The 16,359-nt window shown below is 36.7% G+C and overlaps 1 protein-coding gene across 1 annotated transcript; it reads left to right on the top strand.

Moving 5' to 3' along the window:
• Positions 1-6,528: 6,528 nt before the first annotated feature.
• Positions 6,529-7,789, top strand: LOC120771615. Its single transcript, XM_040099704.1, has 2 exons — positions 6,529-6,945; positions 7,008-7,789. The coding sequence occupies exons 1-2, from the start codon at positions 6,537-6,539 to the stop codon at positions 7,697-7,699; spliced, it is 1,101 nt and encodes a 366-aa protein (XP_039955638.1). The 5' UTR covers positions 6,529-6,536; the 3' UTR covers positions 7,700-7,789.
• Positions 7,790-16,359: the final 8,570 nt, after the last annotated feature.

The following is a 16,359-nucleotide window of genomic DNA, read 5'->3' on the forward strand; positions in this document are numbered from 1 at the left end:
TAAGAAAGCGTTAACTTCGGCTGTACCGCAGCTATTATACCCTTTACAGTTGCCTAAATAAGTAAAATTTCTTGAAGATATCTTGTCGAATAAAGAAGTATTCGATATAAGTTCTTGATTCTGACCGATCAGTTTATCATACAAACTATACTCTATAGTGATCCGATCTGGACAATCTGTTTGGAGATTATACCCTTGCCTTCGAAAAAAAAATCTATGCAGAATTTCAAGAAAATATCTTCATCCATAGAAAAGTTTTTCATACAAGAATTTGATTTTTTGTATAAACAGACGAACAGAGGGACATGGGTAAATCGACTCAGCTCGAAACGCTGATCATTCACATATCGCGTCTTTCACTTAGTAATTTCGTTTACTGACAACAGCTGATGCTGTTTCCTTTTCATTGGGCGCGGTTTCCACTTGGCGTGTCTCAAACCCAAAACATTTATATAAGGAGCGGCTTTCTTTCAAGACCGACGCCCGCTTGCAACAGCACTTTTGGTGAACAGACACTGCAATTAGTCTTCAGCGAACTCTTAAACCGAATATGTCGGAGTGGCTTCGCTGCACCTTCCTCTGTTTTAGCCGTGACCCAGGGCTCCCTACGGGCTAGCTACCGCATCTTACACAAGGGTTACTCACGTTTCCAGGGTGCGCGGCGAAGACGCAAGAGTAGGAATTTGGTATGGCCCTACGACTGTATCTGCTTATTCAGAGGCATGATTAAACCCCATTACATCTCTGAAATCCTACTCAGAATTACTTTTGCCAACAGGCGCTACTGGACTGTGTAGGTAATTGAAATGTAAAGTCCTCTCTCGACGAGCAAAGACCAAACTATATATGTAAGTCCCTCATCTTTCCCGTCCTGTTATATGGAGGAATGTGCAGTGACATTATCTGATTAGTCGGCCTTAGCAGTGTTCGATAGAAAAGTTCTGCCGAACATTTATGGTTCATTCCGAATTGGAAACGGCGGTATCGGAGTCAATCGAACGATGAGCTGTACGAGATATATGACGATGTTGATATAGTTCAGCGAATTAATAGACAGCGGCTACGCTGGCTAAGTCATGTTGTCCGAATGGATGGAAACACTCCAGCTCCGAGAGTATTTGAGGCAGTACTCGCCGGAGGAAGCATAGGAAGAGTAAGAAATCCACTCTTTTAAAGAGATTAGATGTGGAAGGACTTGACTGAGCTTGGTATTTCGAATTGGTGACAAAGAGCGAAAAGAAGAAATGACTGACGTTATTAACTCGGCTATAACCGCGTAAGTAATGTCTGCGCAAGTGAAGAAGAAGATATATATTAGAGTTTGTTTGTAAAGATGTTCTTTAATTTTTTGGAATAGTTTTTGTTTGGTGCCCTATCGAAAATGGACGATTGTTAACAGCAGTTTCGGCATATTTTACTGTTCAAGAGTAAGAAATAAGGCGAAAATCAAGTGATTTGTATGGAGAAGATGTATTGACCGAATACTAATGCCAAAATGCATAATTTCGTTTCAACAATTTCGATCTTGAGGATGCACCCCATGTTGAAAGGTCTCTCGAAGACGATGTAGATAAAATAAAGTTATTGGTCGATGTAAATCGTCGAATGATAACTCAAGAGATTACTAAAAGCTTAGAATTGTCTAACGCGGGCGTTCACAAGCACATGAAACATGTAGGGTTAATTTCAAAGCTTGACATATAGGTTCCTCAAAAATGAATGCTTCGTTGCATTAAGGACTGTGATTTGCTTATCAAACGTCAAAGAAGTATTGCAGTTTGGAAGCGCATTGCTACAGGAGACGAAAAGTGGGTCGTGTAAAAGAATGTAAAGCGCAAGAAATCATGGCCTAAAAGGTAAAACCAGCTCAAACCACTTCGAAGGCCGATGGTAATCAAAGCAAAGGTTATGTTGTCTGTTTAGTAGGATTTCAAAGCCATCGTTTATCTTGCTTTTGCTCGAAAACATCATGATTAATTCTAAAGTATATTGTGAACAGCTGGACAAATTGAGTAATGCATTCTAATAGAAGAATCCAGAATGAGGAGGTGATTTCCCAAAATTGATCAATAGTAAAAAGTGTCATATTCCACCAGGATAATGCGAAATATCATAAAAGTTTCATGGCTCGCCAGAAGCTTTTGCTTATTCTCCAAACTTGACACATTTGAACTATTACTTGCTCCGTTCTCTGCAAATTTTTGTGGATGGGAGAACCTTCACCTCAAATCAGGACGTCGTAACCCACTTGGACTAGTTTTGAACCTGCAGGGGTCAAACTTTTTAAGAGCGTGAAATCAATAATCTCTTCCTCGAAAGCTATCAAAAGGTATTAGGTCGAAATGGAGAATATATAATTTCATAAAATATTTTACACAATAAAAAAACGTGCTTAAATTGCAGTAAAAACGAAATTACTTAATAAATGACCCAATATATATTATATGTTTTAGGGTTTTCGAAGTTTCCTTCTGGTTCTTACAAGCTTAGTGGTAAATTTAATATGCATATGTATGTACCCTGTTCGGGGTATAAAGAGGGCAACAAAAACGGCAACAAAGTCAATACGAATTTGGTTGAGTGAGCAACACTTGTCGAATGATTACACCGAGCGACGCAAATAGCGTCAACAACGACACACATATACACATGCATACATACATATTACAGCAACGAAAACGTCGACGCTGACGTTGACGTGCGACGACAAGTGAGAATTGGCAGCGTGTATCTACGAAACTGTATTGTAGACATAACCAGAGAATGTTAAAATTCTCTGACATAACCTATGACCATTGTTTGCCGGCGTTCTGACAAAAACAGCCGAGCAGCTGTCAGCGCTCCGCACCTTTGACTTCGTGCATTTCCAGACAACGGTAAATTTCAGCAGTGACACGAGCACTGATTTGTCCACAAAAGGCATATTTTTATATGTTATTGTTGTTGTTGTTATTTTTTTTCGTTAGCCGGCGTAGCGTTTATGGCCGCAAATGACTGGTGGGTGCCTGACACCACACCTGTGAAAATTTTAATAAATTGTGGTGTATAAATAGAACTGAGTTGGGAGGCTCAAGGTTGTCGAAACTATTAACTGATGGAATTACTTTGTCATGTTGACCACTTTGTTCTGCGTTCTCTTTTAATACTATGTGGATAGGTATGGAAAAGAAGAGTCAGCGTTTTCTATTAGTAGCTGGTTCGCTTTGAATTTTAGAGGAAGGTAAGATCCACCTAAATCCAGATCTGGAGAATACGGTAGACGCGGCAGCAATTCGAAGCACAATTCATTAATTTTTGCCATCGTTTTCCCAACGTTGTGACACAGTCACATTCTTTTTCTCCAAATGCGGCCATGTTCCGGCGATTTCGTCTTTCAAACGATCTAATAACGCTATGTGCTAGTCACTGTTGAGGGTCCTTCCTTTTTCCAAGGTAGTCAATAAAAATTATTCCATGCGCCGCCGACTATTGCGTTTCTTTTCCTTTAGAATGGGTGACTGTCGATTGGACTTCGGAGTAATATGATGGAGTCATCTTTCATTCATTGTCACATATCGATGCAAGATCTCGAGTTTATTGCGAACAAAAGTGAGCTCGGGAGGCACCCGTTCATATTTTCAAACGCAAATATTCGTTAATATTTGATGTCTACGTTCAGTTGATGTCTTTGAAGTGCCTGCTATCACAAACAACTTCACTTTGCAGTCATCCGAAATTATTTTGAAAACTGTCTTGATGTTTCCGTAGGTAACAACCAGAATCCAGAATGGATTAGGAAGCGAAGCAGATGGGTCTGGTAATGAACGAAGGCAAAACGAAATATCTCCTGTCATCAAACAAACAGTCGTCGCACACGCTACTAGGCTCTCACGTCACTGTTGCTAGTCATAACTTCGAAGTCGTAGATAATATCGTCTATCTTGCAACCAATATAAATACCAACAACAATGTCAGCCTCGAAATCCAACGCAGAAAAACTCTAGCCAACAGGTGCTACTTGGGACTGAGTAGGCACTTGAGAAGTAAAGTCCTCTCTCTACGAGCAAAGACCAAACTCTTTAAGTCACCTCCTATTATATGGTGTAGAGGAATGGATGTTGTCATCGATCTGATGAGTTAACGTTACGACTTTTCGAGAGAAATTTTCTGCGGAAAATGTATGGTTTTTTGCGCGTTGGCCACGGTTAATATCGCATTCGATGGAACGATGAGCTGTACAAGATATACGACGACATTGACATAGTTCAGAGAAATAAAAGACAGCGGCTATGCTGACGTTGTCATGTTATTCGAATGGACGAAAACACTCCAGATCTGAAAGTATTCGACGCAGTACCCGCCGGAGGAAGCAGAGGAAGAGGAAGACCACAAATCCGTTGGAGAGACCAGGTGGAGAAGGACCTGGCTTCGCTTGGAATCTCCAATTGACGCGACCTTGCGAAAACATAATGAAGTTCTGCGCTGAATATGCATGACACTGGTCGAGATCTTCGTCTAAGCCAGATAGACACCCCATTCATTTCGATATTCTAAGAGCAGTATAATAACGCTCAGTTTCAAATGAATATTTACAATAAGTTCTGAGATTTGTATTTCATTACGTAAGTTTTGTAGTATGTAAATAGTCCACGGGCGTCGTCTCTCAGTTTTAGAAAGCTATGATTCTACAGTCCTGAAACATAAAGTAAGAAGAGTAGAAAAAGATCTTGTAAAAAGCCATGTGGGTTTCTTGATATTTTCGTTGAGAAAATCATCTTTTAGCTGTCCATCGTCTTCAGCCCTCTAATGGTCTGTACAAAATTTATACGACCACTTATGTAGAATGGTTACGATGCCTTTTGCGTAAAGTCGGATGACTATATTAATTTGGTTCTGCTATAAACAGCATGTTTATGTTTATCTAATTTGGCAGTGATTTGGTCAATTTTTGTGGGCGTAAAGCCTATAACAGAAATTACAATATATCACAATGAATAAAATTTAATTGTAGATAATATATTTCCAGTCAATCATGTAAGGAAGTATGACATACGGTTAGCATTTTTTAGTAGATATCCCCGGTTGTTATAGGTTTATGAAGAGCGTTAGTTGACACAATTTTGACAGCTTGTGACGTCAAATACATTTCAAATACACACCGTTAATTTAGGATGCGATTTCAAATAGCTTACAGAGTTGCATGGATGGACGACGATTATAATTACAGTTCGGTATGTTCTTTTAACAGATGCTTCGAGGAAACTCTGTAAAAATTATGCACCGAATTTTGAAAGCGAATTATTTGTGGCATCAACAATGAGATTAGTTATTTGGCATAATGATCATTGATATCGAGCATGTGTTGTCTCAAACGTTAGAACAACAAAACCATATTACCATGAACGCAACGAAAATGGCCAGGGGTTTAAATTTTGTAAATAATTCCATTATACATACAAACATTTGTACACATAATTTTATATAAATGAAGAATATTATGCAAACTGCAGTTAGTTCTAATTTAGTCGTCACTTTAGGTCGCTGATAATTTGCTAAACCGTGAAATGCCTAACTTGTGGCAGTTTTTGTCGATTTTTTTGGTGTTCAGTAGTGTTTACGGTAAGCATTTCCCTCACTGTAATACTTAATTGTTGCACAGAGGATATAGAGTATATAGGATATTGGATATAAAAATAATAGAGTAAAAACTAGCATTATTAGTGGCTCTAAAAAGCAACATAGCTACTCAAAATCGAAATCGTTGAAAAACTCAAAACACGATCCCATTCGTTTACTTAAGGGGCTATATGGGTTTCCTCGGGTAAAAAACAAGCTTTTTCCAACAATTTTTTTAATGTAAAAAATTAGATATTTTATCAGTATTCTTTATTGTTACATAGATACATCATTAACAAAAAAATTCTCAAATTTTTGGAAAAAATATTTTAAACTCGGCCATTGCGACGATATTTCCGGTGACCCCTCGGAAAAAAGATGCGCCCGCGTTGGCAGTTTTAGGACTTACAGGATCATCTAAAGTGAAAAAATATGTGTTCTAGTTAAATCCTTAAATTAGAATTTGAATGAAGGAAAAGGAAACTGAAAATTGGATTTTTGGCAGTAATTTTTACAAAAAAATTAAAATTTCGCTGAAAATTTCGCGAATTTTTTTTTCAAATAGTTGTAATCGAAAAAATCTTTCGGCTAAGTCTGTAAAAATTGTATCTCAAAGACCTGTGTAAAATTTCATGAATTTCGGTTAAGTAGCTCTGAAGAAGTCTTGCCAACCGATTTCAAAAGCACAGTTTTCAAAAATACAGTTTCGAGAAAAACGAGTTTAAAGACGTCGCACTTATCCTAGCTAGCTTCGAGCGCACAAGTTCTCAAGACCGTAACTTCAATCGATACTGAATATTAGGGCCTCCGTGTCTCTTGCTGCCGTACGATATCTGAAACTATTTTCCTTTTTTTCTTTAAGCCAATAGATATATAATTTTCTGGCCTTCATTAATTTTTCCATATTCTTTAAAATTGAAGCCAAACATTGCACAATTAGGATGCCGAGGGATGTGCAGCAGAAGACACCTATTATTTTGACGAATACTGGATTATTCAGACCTACTAGCACAAACACTACAATTGAGGAGAATGGCAAAATAACACTGCTTTGTACTGGAAGGAACAATAAAGTGCTTGCTCTAAATCAAAACATGGTAACATTGGTGTGTAGAAATGGTAATTTTCGCTATATGGGACGGAAACATGCGTTACAAGATATGAAATGTGATTCGGTACCGACCACTCAGCTATGGCAAACAAACACTATTTGCGCTGCAGGCCATGGTGTATTTTATGAAGTGGGAATTAACTACAACAACTGGCATACCATTTTCAAAATTTGCTTCAATCAAGACAAACAGCGCACGATCTACTCACGTAATTTGATTAATGGCTTTGTCCAAAATGGTAAAAACTATTATTTGTATATTTGATATTTTCAATTGCTTATATTTAATTTTTACATTTAGATCGAGCTAAGACAGAATGCCGCCCATCTTTTTTTAAAAGTGAAGGTGTGGAAGGTAATCTGAATGATTTATATAAAAAGTCAACTCAACAAACACGTTTCAAAGCGCTTTTTGGTGCCAACCAAAACTTCATCGGTGAGACCAGTTTCCTTGCACGCGGTCATATCGCACCAGTTGCCGATTTCATTTTTTGTTACGAACAGTATGCCACTTTCTATTATGCGAACGTTGCTCCCGAGTGGCAAGTTGTGAATGCCGGGAATTGGGTACGCGTGGAAAACGCTGTGCGCAAGATCGCCTCTTCGAAGCAATCCGATTTATTGGTATTTACCGGTACTTTAGGCGTATTAGAACTGCGAAATCCACTGACTTCTCGGAATACTAGCATATATTTGGGTGAAAATCAAAAGATTGCTGTGCCAAAATGGTTCTATAAGGTGGTGATGCATCCTACTTTCGCGATTGATATCGTCTTTATTACGTTGAATAATCCATTTGACGATGAAAAAGAAGTATTTTGTAATAATATTTGTAGCCAAATTTGTAATGAGCATAAGTTGGAGTGTTCCGAATTTACGGATACTAACAAAGGTTATACATTTTGTTGTGAGTTAAAGGATTTTTGGGCCAATGCTATGGGTGTTGGAACTCCTTATTACGAACTACCAATTGGCTGGAGTTATAAGAACTAACTTTTGTTATATAAGTGTTTATTAATATTGTATATGATTATTTCTATAACTAAAATAAATGTTTGAAATTGTTTCTTGATTCCTATTGTATATATCAAAACAAACAAAAATCAAAAAAAAAAAAAAAAAATTTTTTTTCTACTCCGAAAAATAGGTTCCTAGACACCTCTAAGAAAGCCTCTCCCAAAACCTATGAGTTTCATCAATTGTAATGATTTTATTCATGGATTATAAAACTCATAAGAAATAAAAAATTTTCCCAAAAATAATCAAACTTCAACCGTTAATATCTTTTAAACGGTTGAGTTTACGAAAAAATCGTATGAGACCTGCTTTGTAGAGCATTCAATTTCCTACAAAATCTAAGGAACAAGATTTTTTTTCAAGTAGTTGGAAGCGAGATATAAATTTTTCTTTCTAATAATAAGAAAAAAGAGAAAACTGTAAGAAGGAGCACCTTCCCGTTACAATAAAGAACTCATGCTTGGGGAGGCTTTCTTAGAGGTGTCTAGGAACCTATTTTTCAGAGTACCAAACGAAAAAAAAATATTTTTTTTGTGATCCACCCTAACATTTATAAATATTTATATTTTCATATAGAATATAATGAAATATATGTGAAAACTTAATGTAAAGTTTACGCCCCCTTATTAGAACACTAAATAGATATACATACATACAAGATGTACAGACATATGTGTCTTGTAAAACTGAAATAGAAACAGATGTATTTATACAATTTTTGCTATAACAAAAAATAAGAAAAAAAATCCAAGATGAATAATGAACGCGAGGATTGGAGAACTGGTGAAGTCTATATTATTAAGTGCGAATAGAGAAAACATTTCAACATTCAACCACTTTTAGTTCTCATGACCCTCCTTGTTGAATGAACAAATGTTGTGGCATTTTGTCATCTAGGAATAATAAAGGGGTTACGTGGGTTTACGTGTTTCAAAATATCGAATTTTTTTATTGTCTTATTGAAAACCACAACATCTCTAGAATATTGTCCTAAATTTTAAAGTTGATCCGAGTAATAGTTTCGGAGATACAATTTGAGAACTTGTGCGCTCATGGCTTGATAGGTTAAGTGCGTCGTCTTTAAACGTATTTTGCTCGAAACTGTGTTTTTGAAGTCGGTTGGCAAGATTTCTCGAGAGCTACTAAAACGATCTTTATGAAGTTTTACACAGGTCTTTGAGGTTCAATTCTTAAAGACTTGGACGAAGCTGTTTTTTTTCGATTACAACTATTTGAAAATAAAAATTTCGCGAAATTTTCATTTTTTTGTAAAAATGTCTGACCAAAAATTTAATTTTCAGTTTTTTTTTCTTCCCACGTTAAAGTTCTAAGTTAAGGTTTTAACTTAAACACGTATTTTTTCATTTTTTATCCGAGGGATCACCTAAAATGTTATCGCGAAGGCCAAGTTTAAAAATATTATTTTAATAAATTTTAGAATTTCTTTGTTAATAGTGTATCTAAAATTCAAACAGAGCGCCGAAACCTTAATATTACGTCTAAGGGGGCTAAACCAAATTTTGAACCGATTGAACCGAATAGTAGTACGAGTATAGGTGCGAGTCCATTTTATATCTAGGAAAATAAGTTCATTTAATTTTGTTAATGTAACGAACATATTGGCAATTTTGTTTTTTGGTCATAAGAAGGGGTTTGCCTTGCTCCGGAATCGCTTTTCCATTACTTCAGGGCAATATTTCCAAGATGGACCAATTGCAGGCCAGGGTATGTCTACGATTTTATAGTCAGCTTCAAACTTCTGCGTCCATGTCTCTTTTTTATACTGGCAATTTACTGCCAGTTTTCATCGCTGGACAAGCTCGAATGTTCTCCGTGTTTCTCTCCATCGTCGGCACTTTAAAAAGATATGGTTTGCGTCGTCTAGTGGTTCGACTTCGTAAACATTTGGAGAAAAACTCTGCTTTTCTCTGTGTTAAAGAGTAGTTCGCTTCGCCGTGCTCTTTCCTGTGCCATAACTTCCAATCATTTTCCTTTACGCTCCCTCATCCGCCGATCGTGCAGAGTTCAAGTGCTTCAAGTGATTCCTTGCCTCTTGTCTTGTGTATACTCGTATGTGTATTTCTATTCCGTTCTTCTTCTATATTTCTGAAATAAACAGAGTTGTCTTTTCGTCTCTCTTTGCGGGTAGATCTATTGGTTTGACGCCACTTATCACCAGGTCTGTGGATTCGGATACAATGTGACTCTTTTGGGCTTCTGATCTCTGTAACTTGACAAACACTTTCCGTCTATGCTTCACGTCTAATATATCGTATCGTATACCCATGAGTTGTTTTCTTCTACAGTCAAGCAGACCTGGGGATCTGCGGTATTTACCATAGGTATTTATACAGGGCGACAATATTGACGGACTTTTCAGCAGTATACTATATTTGAGCCCAGTCCGCCAGTTTGTTATTCATACTTATATCCAGGTATTGTAGGGTTTTTGTCGTTTGGACAGTTTCTGAATGAACTTGCATGTTTTCCTCCAGATGTGTTTCCTAGTAAGTAAGTAAGCTCAGTTTTTTCTGCGGCTAGGCTAAGGTCATGTGAGTCCAACCAATTTTGTGCTCGCAGCATGACTTGTAACAGTTTGCGTCCGGCTATGTCGCTATTTCATGCGGTTAGAACGGCGCCGATGTCATCCTCTTAGCTAACGAGGTAGTAACCGTCTGGAAATTCAACGTATAAAATGTCATCAGAGTTAGTATTCCATAAATTTGGACCAAGTATAGATCCCTGCTCTGCTCTTTAATGGATTTTCTTCATTTGTGGGGCGTCACTTATATCATATAGACGTTCGATGTCTTTAAGTTAGCTTCATATTAATTTCATCAAGAGTGGGGCCAGCCTTTTGAACTGGCTTTCTATTATAATTGAAATACATGAGAATTTCTGACAAAACCTAGATAATTCTCATGAAGGGACACCTATATTTACACTATTAGCACTGAACAGAGAAAACCTCGCGCACTTCCAAAACAGTTGCCTCACCCTAAAACATCGAAAAAGTCCACAAAATCCGAGATTGGCAGATTTTAATTCCATTTGGAGACGGCATAAGATATTGCATCATAAAGAAGAGAAGTGCCGAGCAATAAACTACACTTGCAATTTCATATCACGTGAGATTAAAATGTTAAACGAAAAGCTGAGCAAATGAACATAAAAAGAACACGGCTCGAGTAAGTGTGAAAACGTGAACCAGAATCTCTCTAACGCTCGAAAGTTGTAAAGGTTTTTTACACCTACTAATTTCTTTGCTTCACTTGTTTGAATAAACGTCTATGTAATAATACATTAGGGTGTTCCCAAAAAGAATGATGCCCAACGTCACTCTAACATTATTTCTTGTTGGGAAAAACCATTAAGATCTCCTGTGCAGAATATCTGGATTAATTCATTTTTTATAATGCCTATATCTACTCGATTTGATAGTACGTGCTATGAATTTTCCTAATACTGGATCCAAGCCCCATTTTGAAACTATATCTATAATATAGAGAATATAAAATATTATATATATCTATCAATATTTATCATGCCTTCCATAGCACCCAAAGCAAATTCAGAGGAAATATTCATAATCCAATGCCGGAATGGACTAACCAAGTACCAGAATTTCACTCGATGGAAGAGAAAAAACGGAAAGCAATAAATTGGTTTTTGCATGGATCTATTTAATCAATATAACCTTCGAGCAAGTGATTTATAGAAAATTTCATGATTGAGGCACATAGGAAACCGCTCATCTCTGAGCTAATTCCTCAATGACAATTTTGGTAAGCTTTCGGCACGCCCTGCTATTCGCGCGAAAGTTCAATTAAAGTTCGTAGGTGGCTTAATACGATATCGCAACCTTTATGGCGGCTAATAAAACCACACATTAGTGCCTTAATAAATGCAGACAAAAAAGCAAGTAACGACATAGGAAAAATTAAATAATCGCAGAGCAATAAAATATAATCACCGGATTTTACTGCTCTGTTTTTTCGGTCGATATGTATGTACATACATGAGAGTATGATACAAGAGTAACTCGTGCGAAAATCTTCCAGTTTTGATAACTGAATTCGTATGTTTCGGCCAGGTATATCTATACAAGTACTGTAAATTGTGTTCTGAAATCTTTTCTCTCCAAAATTGTATCTATCCGGTCTGACTTCTATTGTCTTCTCAATGAATTTGGACTTGGTTCGGCGCAATGCGTTGTTGACAGTTAGTAGTTGGCTAGACTGCTACTTCTCTGGGAAATTCTTAACCTTGAATTTGTCAGTTTTTTTGCAACTATCCTTCTTGAAAATTCTGAGCATCTACTTCCTTACTTTGATAGTTGATTTACAGCTAGCTCTCTAGGAAATTTTCAAACTTTAAAGTGTTTAGTTTGACTATTGATTTAATAGCTTTCCTTCTAGGAAATCCTTAACCTTCACAAGTGTTTACATCATGATTTGACAGAAGTTCTGAACCTTCACATGTATTAACTTTGACTGTTGATTTGACAGCCATCACTCTGAGAAATTCTGTACCTCCAGTTGGGGTTTTTTCTTGACAGTTAGTTTGACAGTCATCACTTTGAGAAATTCTGTATATAAACATGAGTTTTTGTGCATGTATCCTTCCAAGGAATTTTATCTCTCTAGGATATTTAAACTTCTGTGTTTAATATGATACTTGGTTAGACAGCTACAGCTCACATGTGTTTTCTATAGTAGGTGATTTACATCTATCCGTCTAGGAAATGAATCATCTCCCAATGTGTGTATTATTTTGACAGTTGGTTTGACAACTATACTTCTTTTAAATTCTAAACCTCTGCTTACTTACTTAGATAGTTGATTAGCTATTCTTCTAGAAAATTTTCAAACTTTAATGTGTTTAATTCGACTGTTGATTTAATAGCTATCCTTCCAGGAAATCTTAAACCTTCACATATGTTTACATTATGGTTTGACAGAAGCTCTGAACCTTCAAATGTATTTAATTTGATTGTTGATTTGACACATATTCCTCTGAGAAATTTTTAAACCTGTACTTGAGTTTTTTTCTTGATTTGACAGCCATCGCTCTGAGGAATTCCAAATCAGATATTCTTCTGGGGAATTCTAAAGTTCCATATGAGTTTTTTCTTATATCTGAATTAAAGAAATGTAAACCTCTGTGTTAAATTCTGATAGTTGATTAGCAGCAATCCCTCTAGAAAATGTTGAATGTTCACTTTGACAGTTTGGTTTGACAGCTATCCCCCTAGGAAACTCCAAACCTACACATTATTATTTATTTTGACAGCTGTTAAGCAAAGATACCCCTCTGAAAAATCTTATATGTAACGGAAAAAAGACACATAAAAGTATGAAAATATCATAATTTGGTGTTCATGTCTCTATTCGGTGAAAGCTAAGTATTTTTGGTATCAACAGAATTAATTTGCTTATTTACAGTTGGAAAACGTGTTAAACGCTCTGTAAATATCCATTGACGCATTCTAACAGACTCATTTAATAACGAGACTTATGAACCAGACTACATATACTCTATGTGTTTATAAGTCTATGTTCAGTTTCACACAAGCAATTAAGTAGTGCAATTGCACAAATAAATGAATTATATTGCAGTGTTATAGAGATAAAATCGCATGCGTTAATTGTCTATATAACAGGCAATTATTCAATTAAAGTAATCAGCTATTGCTGTTCTTTTCCCACTTTGTGTTTCAATATGTTTCATATGTATATACATACATACCTATCTATAATAAGTGTCTACAAAGATATGTGAGTGTGCCGACCGTTGGAAAATTTGTTTCATGATGTCAAATAACGGTTTTTATTACACTAAATTTCATCTAACGTCTGCGTACGATAAGGCAGCTGGAAATCTGAGTGTTTGACGTCTCAAGGTCATGTTTGCAGGTTCTAGGCTGCTAACTCAGCAATAGAACTATTTAGTAAAGGATCATAAATTTAAGCTCCGAAATCTTATAGACTTCTGAGGCGACAACAATCATTAGGTATCATGTTTGTATGAAGCTTACTCTGCTATTATAACTCCAAAATTTTATGAAGAGTAAAATAACATATTTTTACTAAAATTGAGCTCCTTAAAAATCCAATTGTTTTTGCATATTGATGAAATATGTAACATTAGAAGGTAAAGGTGTTTGTCTGGAGGTTTGGGGATCAGTCATATCGATTGTTATGTTTTGTTCGAATAAATGAAACTCAGTACTTTCGACTTCATTGAACCAGAGGCCTTTAGAAGAAAGACAGCAGAGATAAAGAGTTGGAGTCTGAGGTATGTGAAGATTGTTGGTCCCATCAGTATTTGTTGGGCTTTACGAACTACAGGAACTATGGCATTGCTGCATATAGCACCGAGAATATATGTTCAAGGCTACGAAGGCTACCCTCTGGACTCTGGACAATTTCATTCCAAAATACTTGGATTACCAGGTCGCCGAACCTAGCCCTGGCAGTCGTTTTCTGCACACGTACCTTGGAAGCAAGAAGGGAGGAAACAACTCGATGTAGGAGCGGGCGGTGAAATTATGAATGGATTAAAGCTTGCGGCGAGAGATGTTGGATTAATACACTGTCGCGAACTTGCCATAAGCTCCAGTTATAGCTTTCCTGACCAAACCTTTTCTTCAAAGAGGAGCTGGTTGCCTTAAAGGTCATAGTCTACTGCTCCGAAGCGCAGCCTCTTTCAGAGTGGTAACTATCCATTCTGATGGTGTGGTAGCAATATTCGCCTTGAGTTCATTGACTGTGCGCTCAAAAATAGTGAAAGGATATGTAGACTCTTTATCTCTAGCATCGAGTTATTTTATGATTAGACTGGTTAGAGTGCCTGGCTACAGCGGTATTGCAGAAAACTGTAAGGCTGATGAACTTGCTAAGACACGTACTTTAGTCTCAATAATGGCGGAATGAAAACTGGTAGAAGATCCGCTGGCTTCTTGCGGTTCACTACTGAACAGTTGCGCCTCAGACCAGCTCAGTAAGCTTTGATAAACTACCAGTAGTTGTACAGTCTCAAAATCCTGTGAATAGAAATATGAACTATTAGGTGGTCCGTTGCCTTCTTGCAGTTTACTATTTGTATTGTACCGTTGGGCCTCAGATCTCTTAGTAAGCTTTGATCAACTACAAGCAGATGTGAAGTCTGAAAATCCTTCTGGCTAAGGGTAAATGGTTAGGGATCTAAGGATCTCGTCACTCTCTGCAAGGTCCACCTTTAAGTTATAACTCGACACAGTTCGATCAGGAATCATGAAGTGAGATTGAACTTCACACCGGATGCCAGCAGTATCAGCTGTTTTTAAGAAGATTATATAGACTTACCTCAATACTTCCTCCTCAAATGGTCGCGTTTTTGCCTAATCAAGAAACAAGACCCCTTAGATCTCATAATTTTAGACAACTAGGTGAAATAGCAGAGTAGAAATAAACCACCCAAGGAAATTTGTGATAGATTCTGGGTGTTTTTGCCGATAAATTGCTGATAGCCAACTATAGAAGTTTTTCGTATGCCTTAAGAAAGAACTGTCCATAACAACCTAAGTATGAACCCCGCCTTTTTAAGAGAACAATTATCTAACTTAACCTAACCTAGCCTAACCTAAGTAAGCGGTCACCAGTTTTGACCACTAGGAGAGGAACTATGTTCCATCAGGACAACGTTAGGCTACACACGCATCGATAGTGACACGCCGGAACCGAAAGATTGGTAGGAAGGTTCTTAAGTGTACACTTTATAGTCCGAATTTAGTATTAAGTGGTTTGTTTAACTAGATCTTATATGTGAAAGCAGCAATTAAGTTAATTTAGTAAGAGAATAAAAATAAAGGTAGTTTCCAGTTAGGCCCAGAGAGTTCCCTTTCGTTTATATAAACGAAACGGAGTCGTATATTTATATGATCAACTAAAGTCAGTTATAGATTGTTTTCAACGACAACAGTTATGCTAACAATTAGATTGTTTTAGTGAATAAAATTGTATTTTTATAGAGGAAACGTTTGAGTACAAATGTTATGTGTTGTTTTAAAAATAACTGTAAAAGCTTTCATAACCGTCAACTTATTTCTTTTTAAGAGCTGTTTACAAATTGTGCAAACAGCAATATTGTCAATAAACCCAATCAATTAAATATACAATCTAGATCGCCAGCTGATAAAAATATTATGTAAGCAAAGTTGCGCCTACAAAATCACATTTGAGACGCAACACGTTTTGAACATACAATCTGGTGACTGCCATAAATTTCCAACAACTACAAATAGCAATTGGTTACTATTATTAGCTATTTTTGAGGCATATTTATTTAACGTTTCAATCAATGGCGAAAAACAAATGGAGAACTTAGCAAATATGGAAATTAAACAGATGGCAGAGGTGCAGAGGCACTCACGAGAGGCAATAAATATAAATACGAGCACATATAGTGCAGGCAGCACGTGATCGAGCGAATACAGTTAGCAACAAGTTGTTGTTTAATTCGTCAAAAAGTGAAAAAAGAAGAAAAAATTTGTTTCACTTGCAGCGAAGCTGTAATACCCTTCGTAAATAAAAAGTTTCTGTACAAGAACTTGACTTTTTTCGGTGGCTTTGTATGGCAGCTATATGCTATTGTCG

The sequence above is a fragment of the Bactrocera tryoni genome, chromosome 3 (genome assembly GCF_016617805.1).
Source record: "Bactrocera tryoni isolate S06 chromosome 3, CSIRO_BtryS06_freeze2, whole genome shotgun sequence".
NCBI classification, from domain to species: domain Eukaryota; kingdom Metazoa; phylum Arthropoda; class Insecta; order Diptera; family Tephritidae; genus Bactrocera; species Bactrocera tryoni.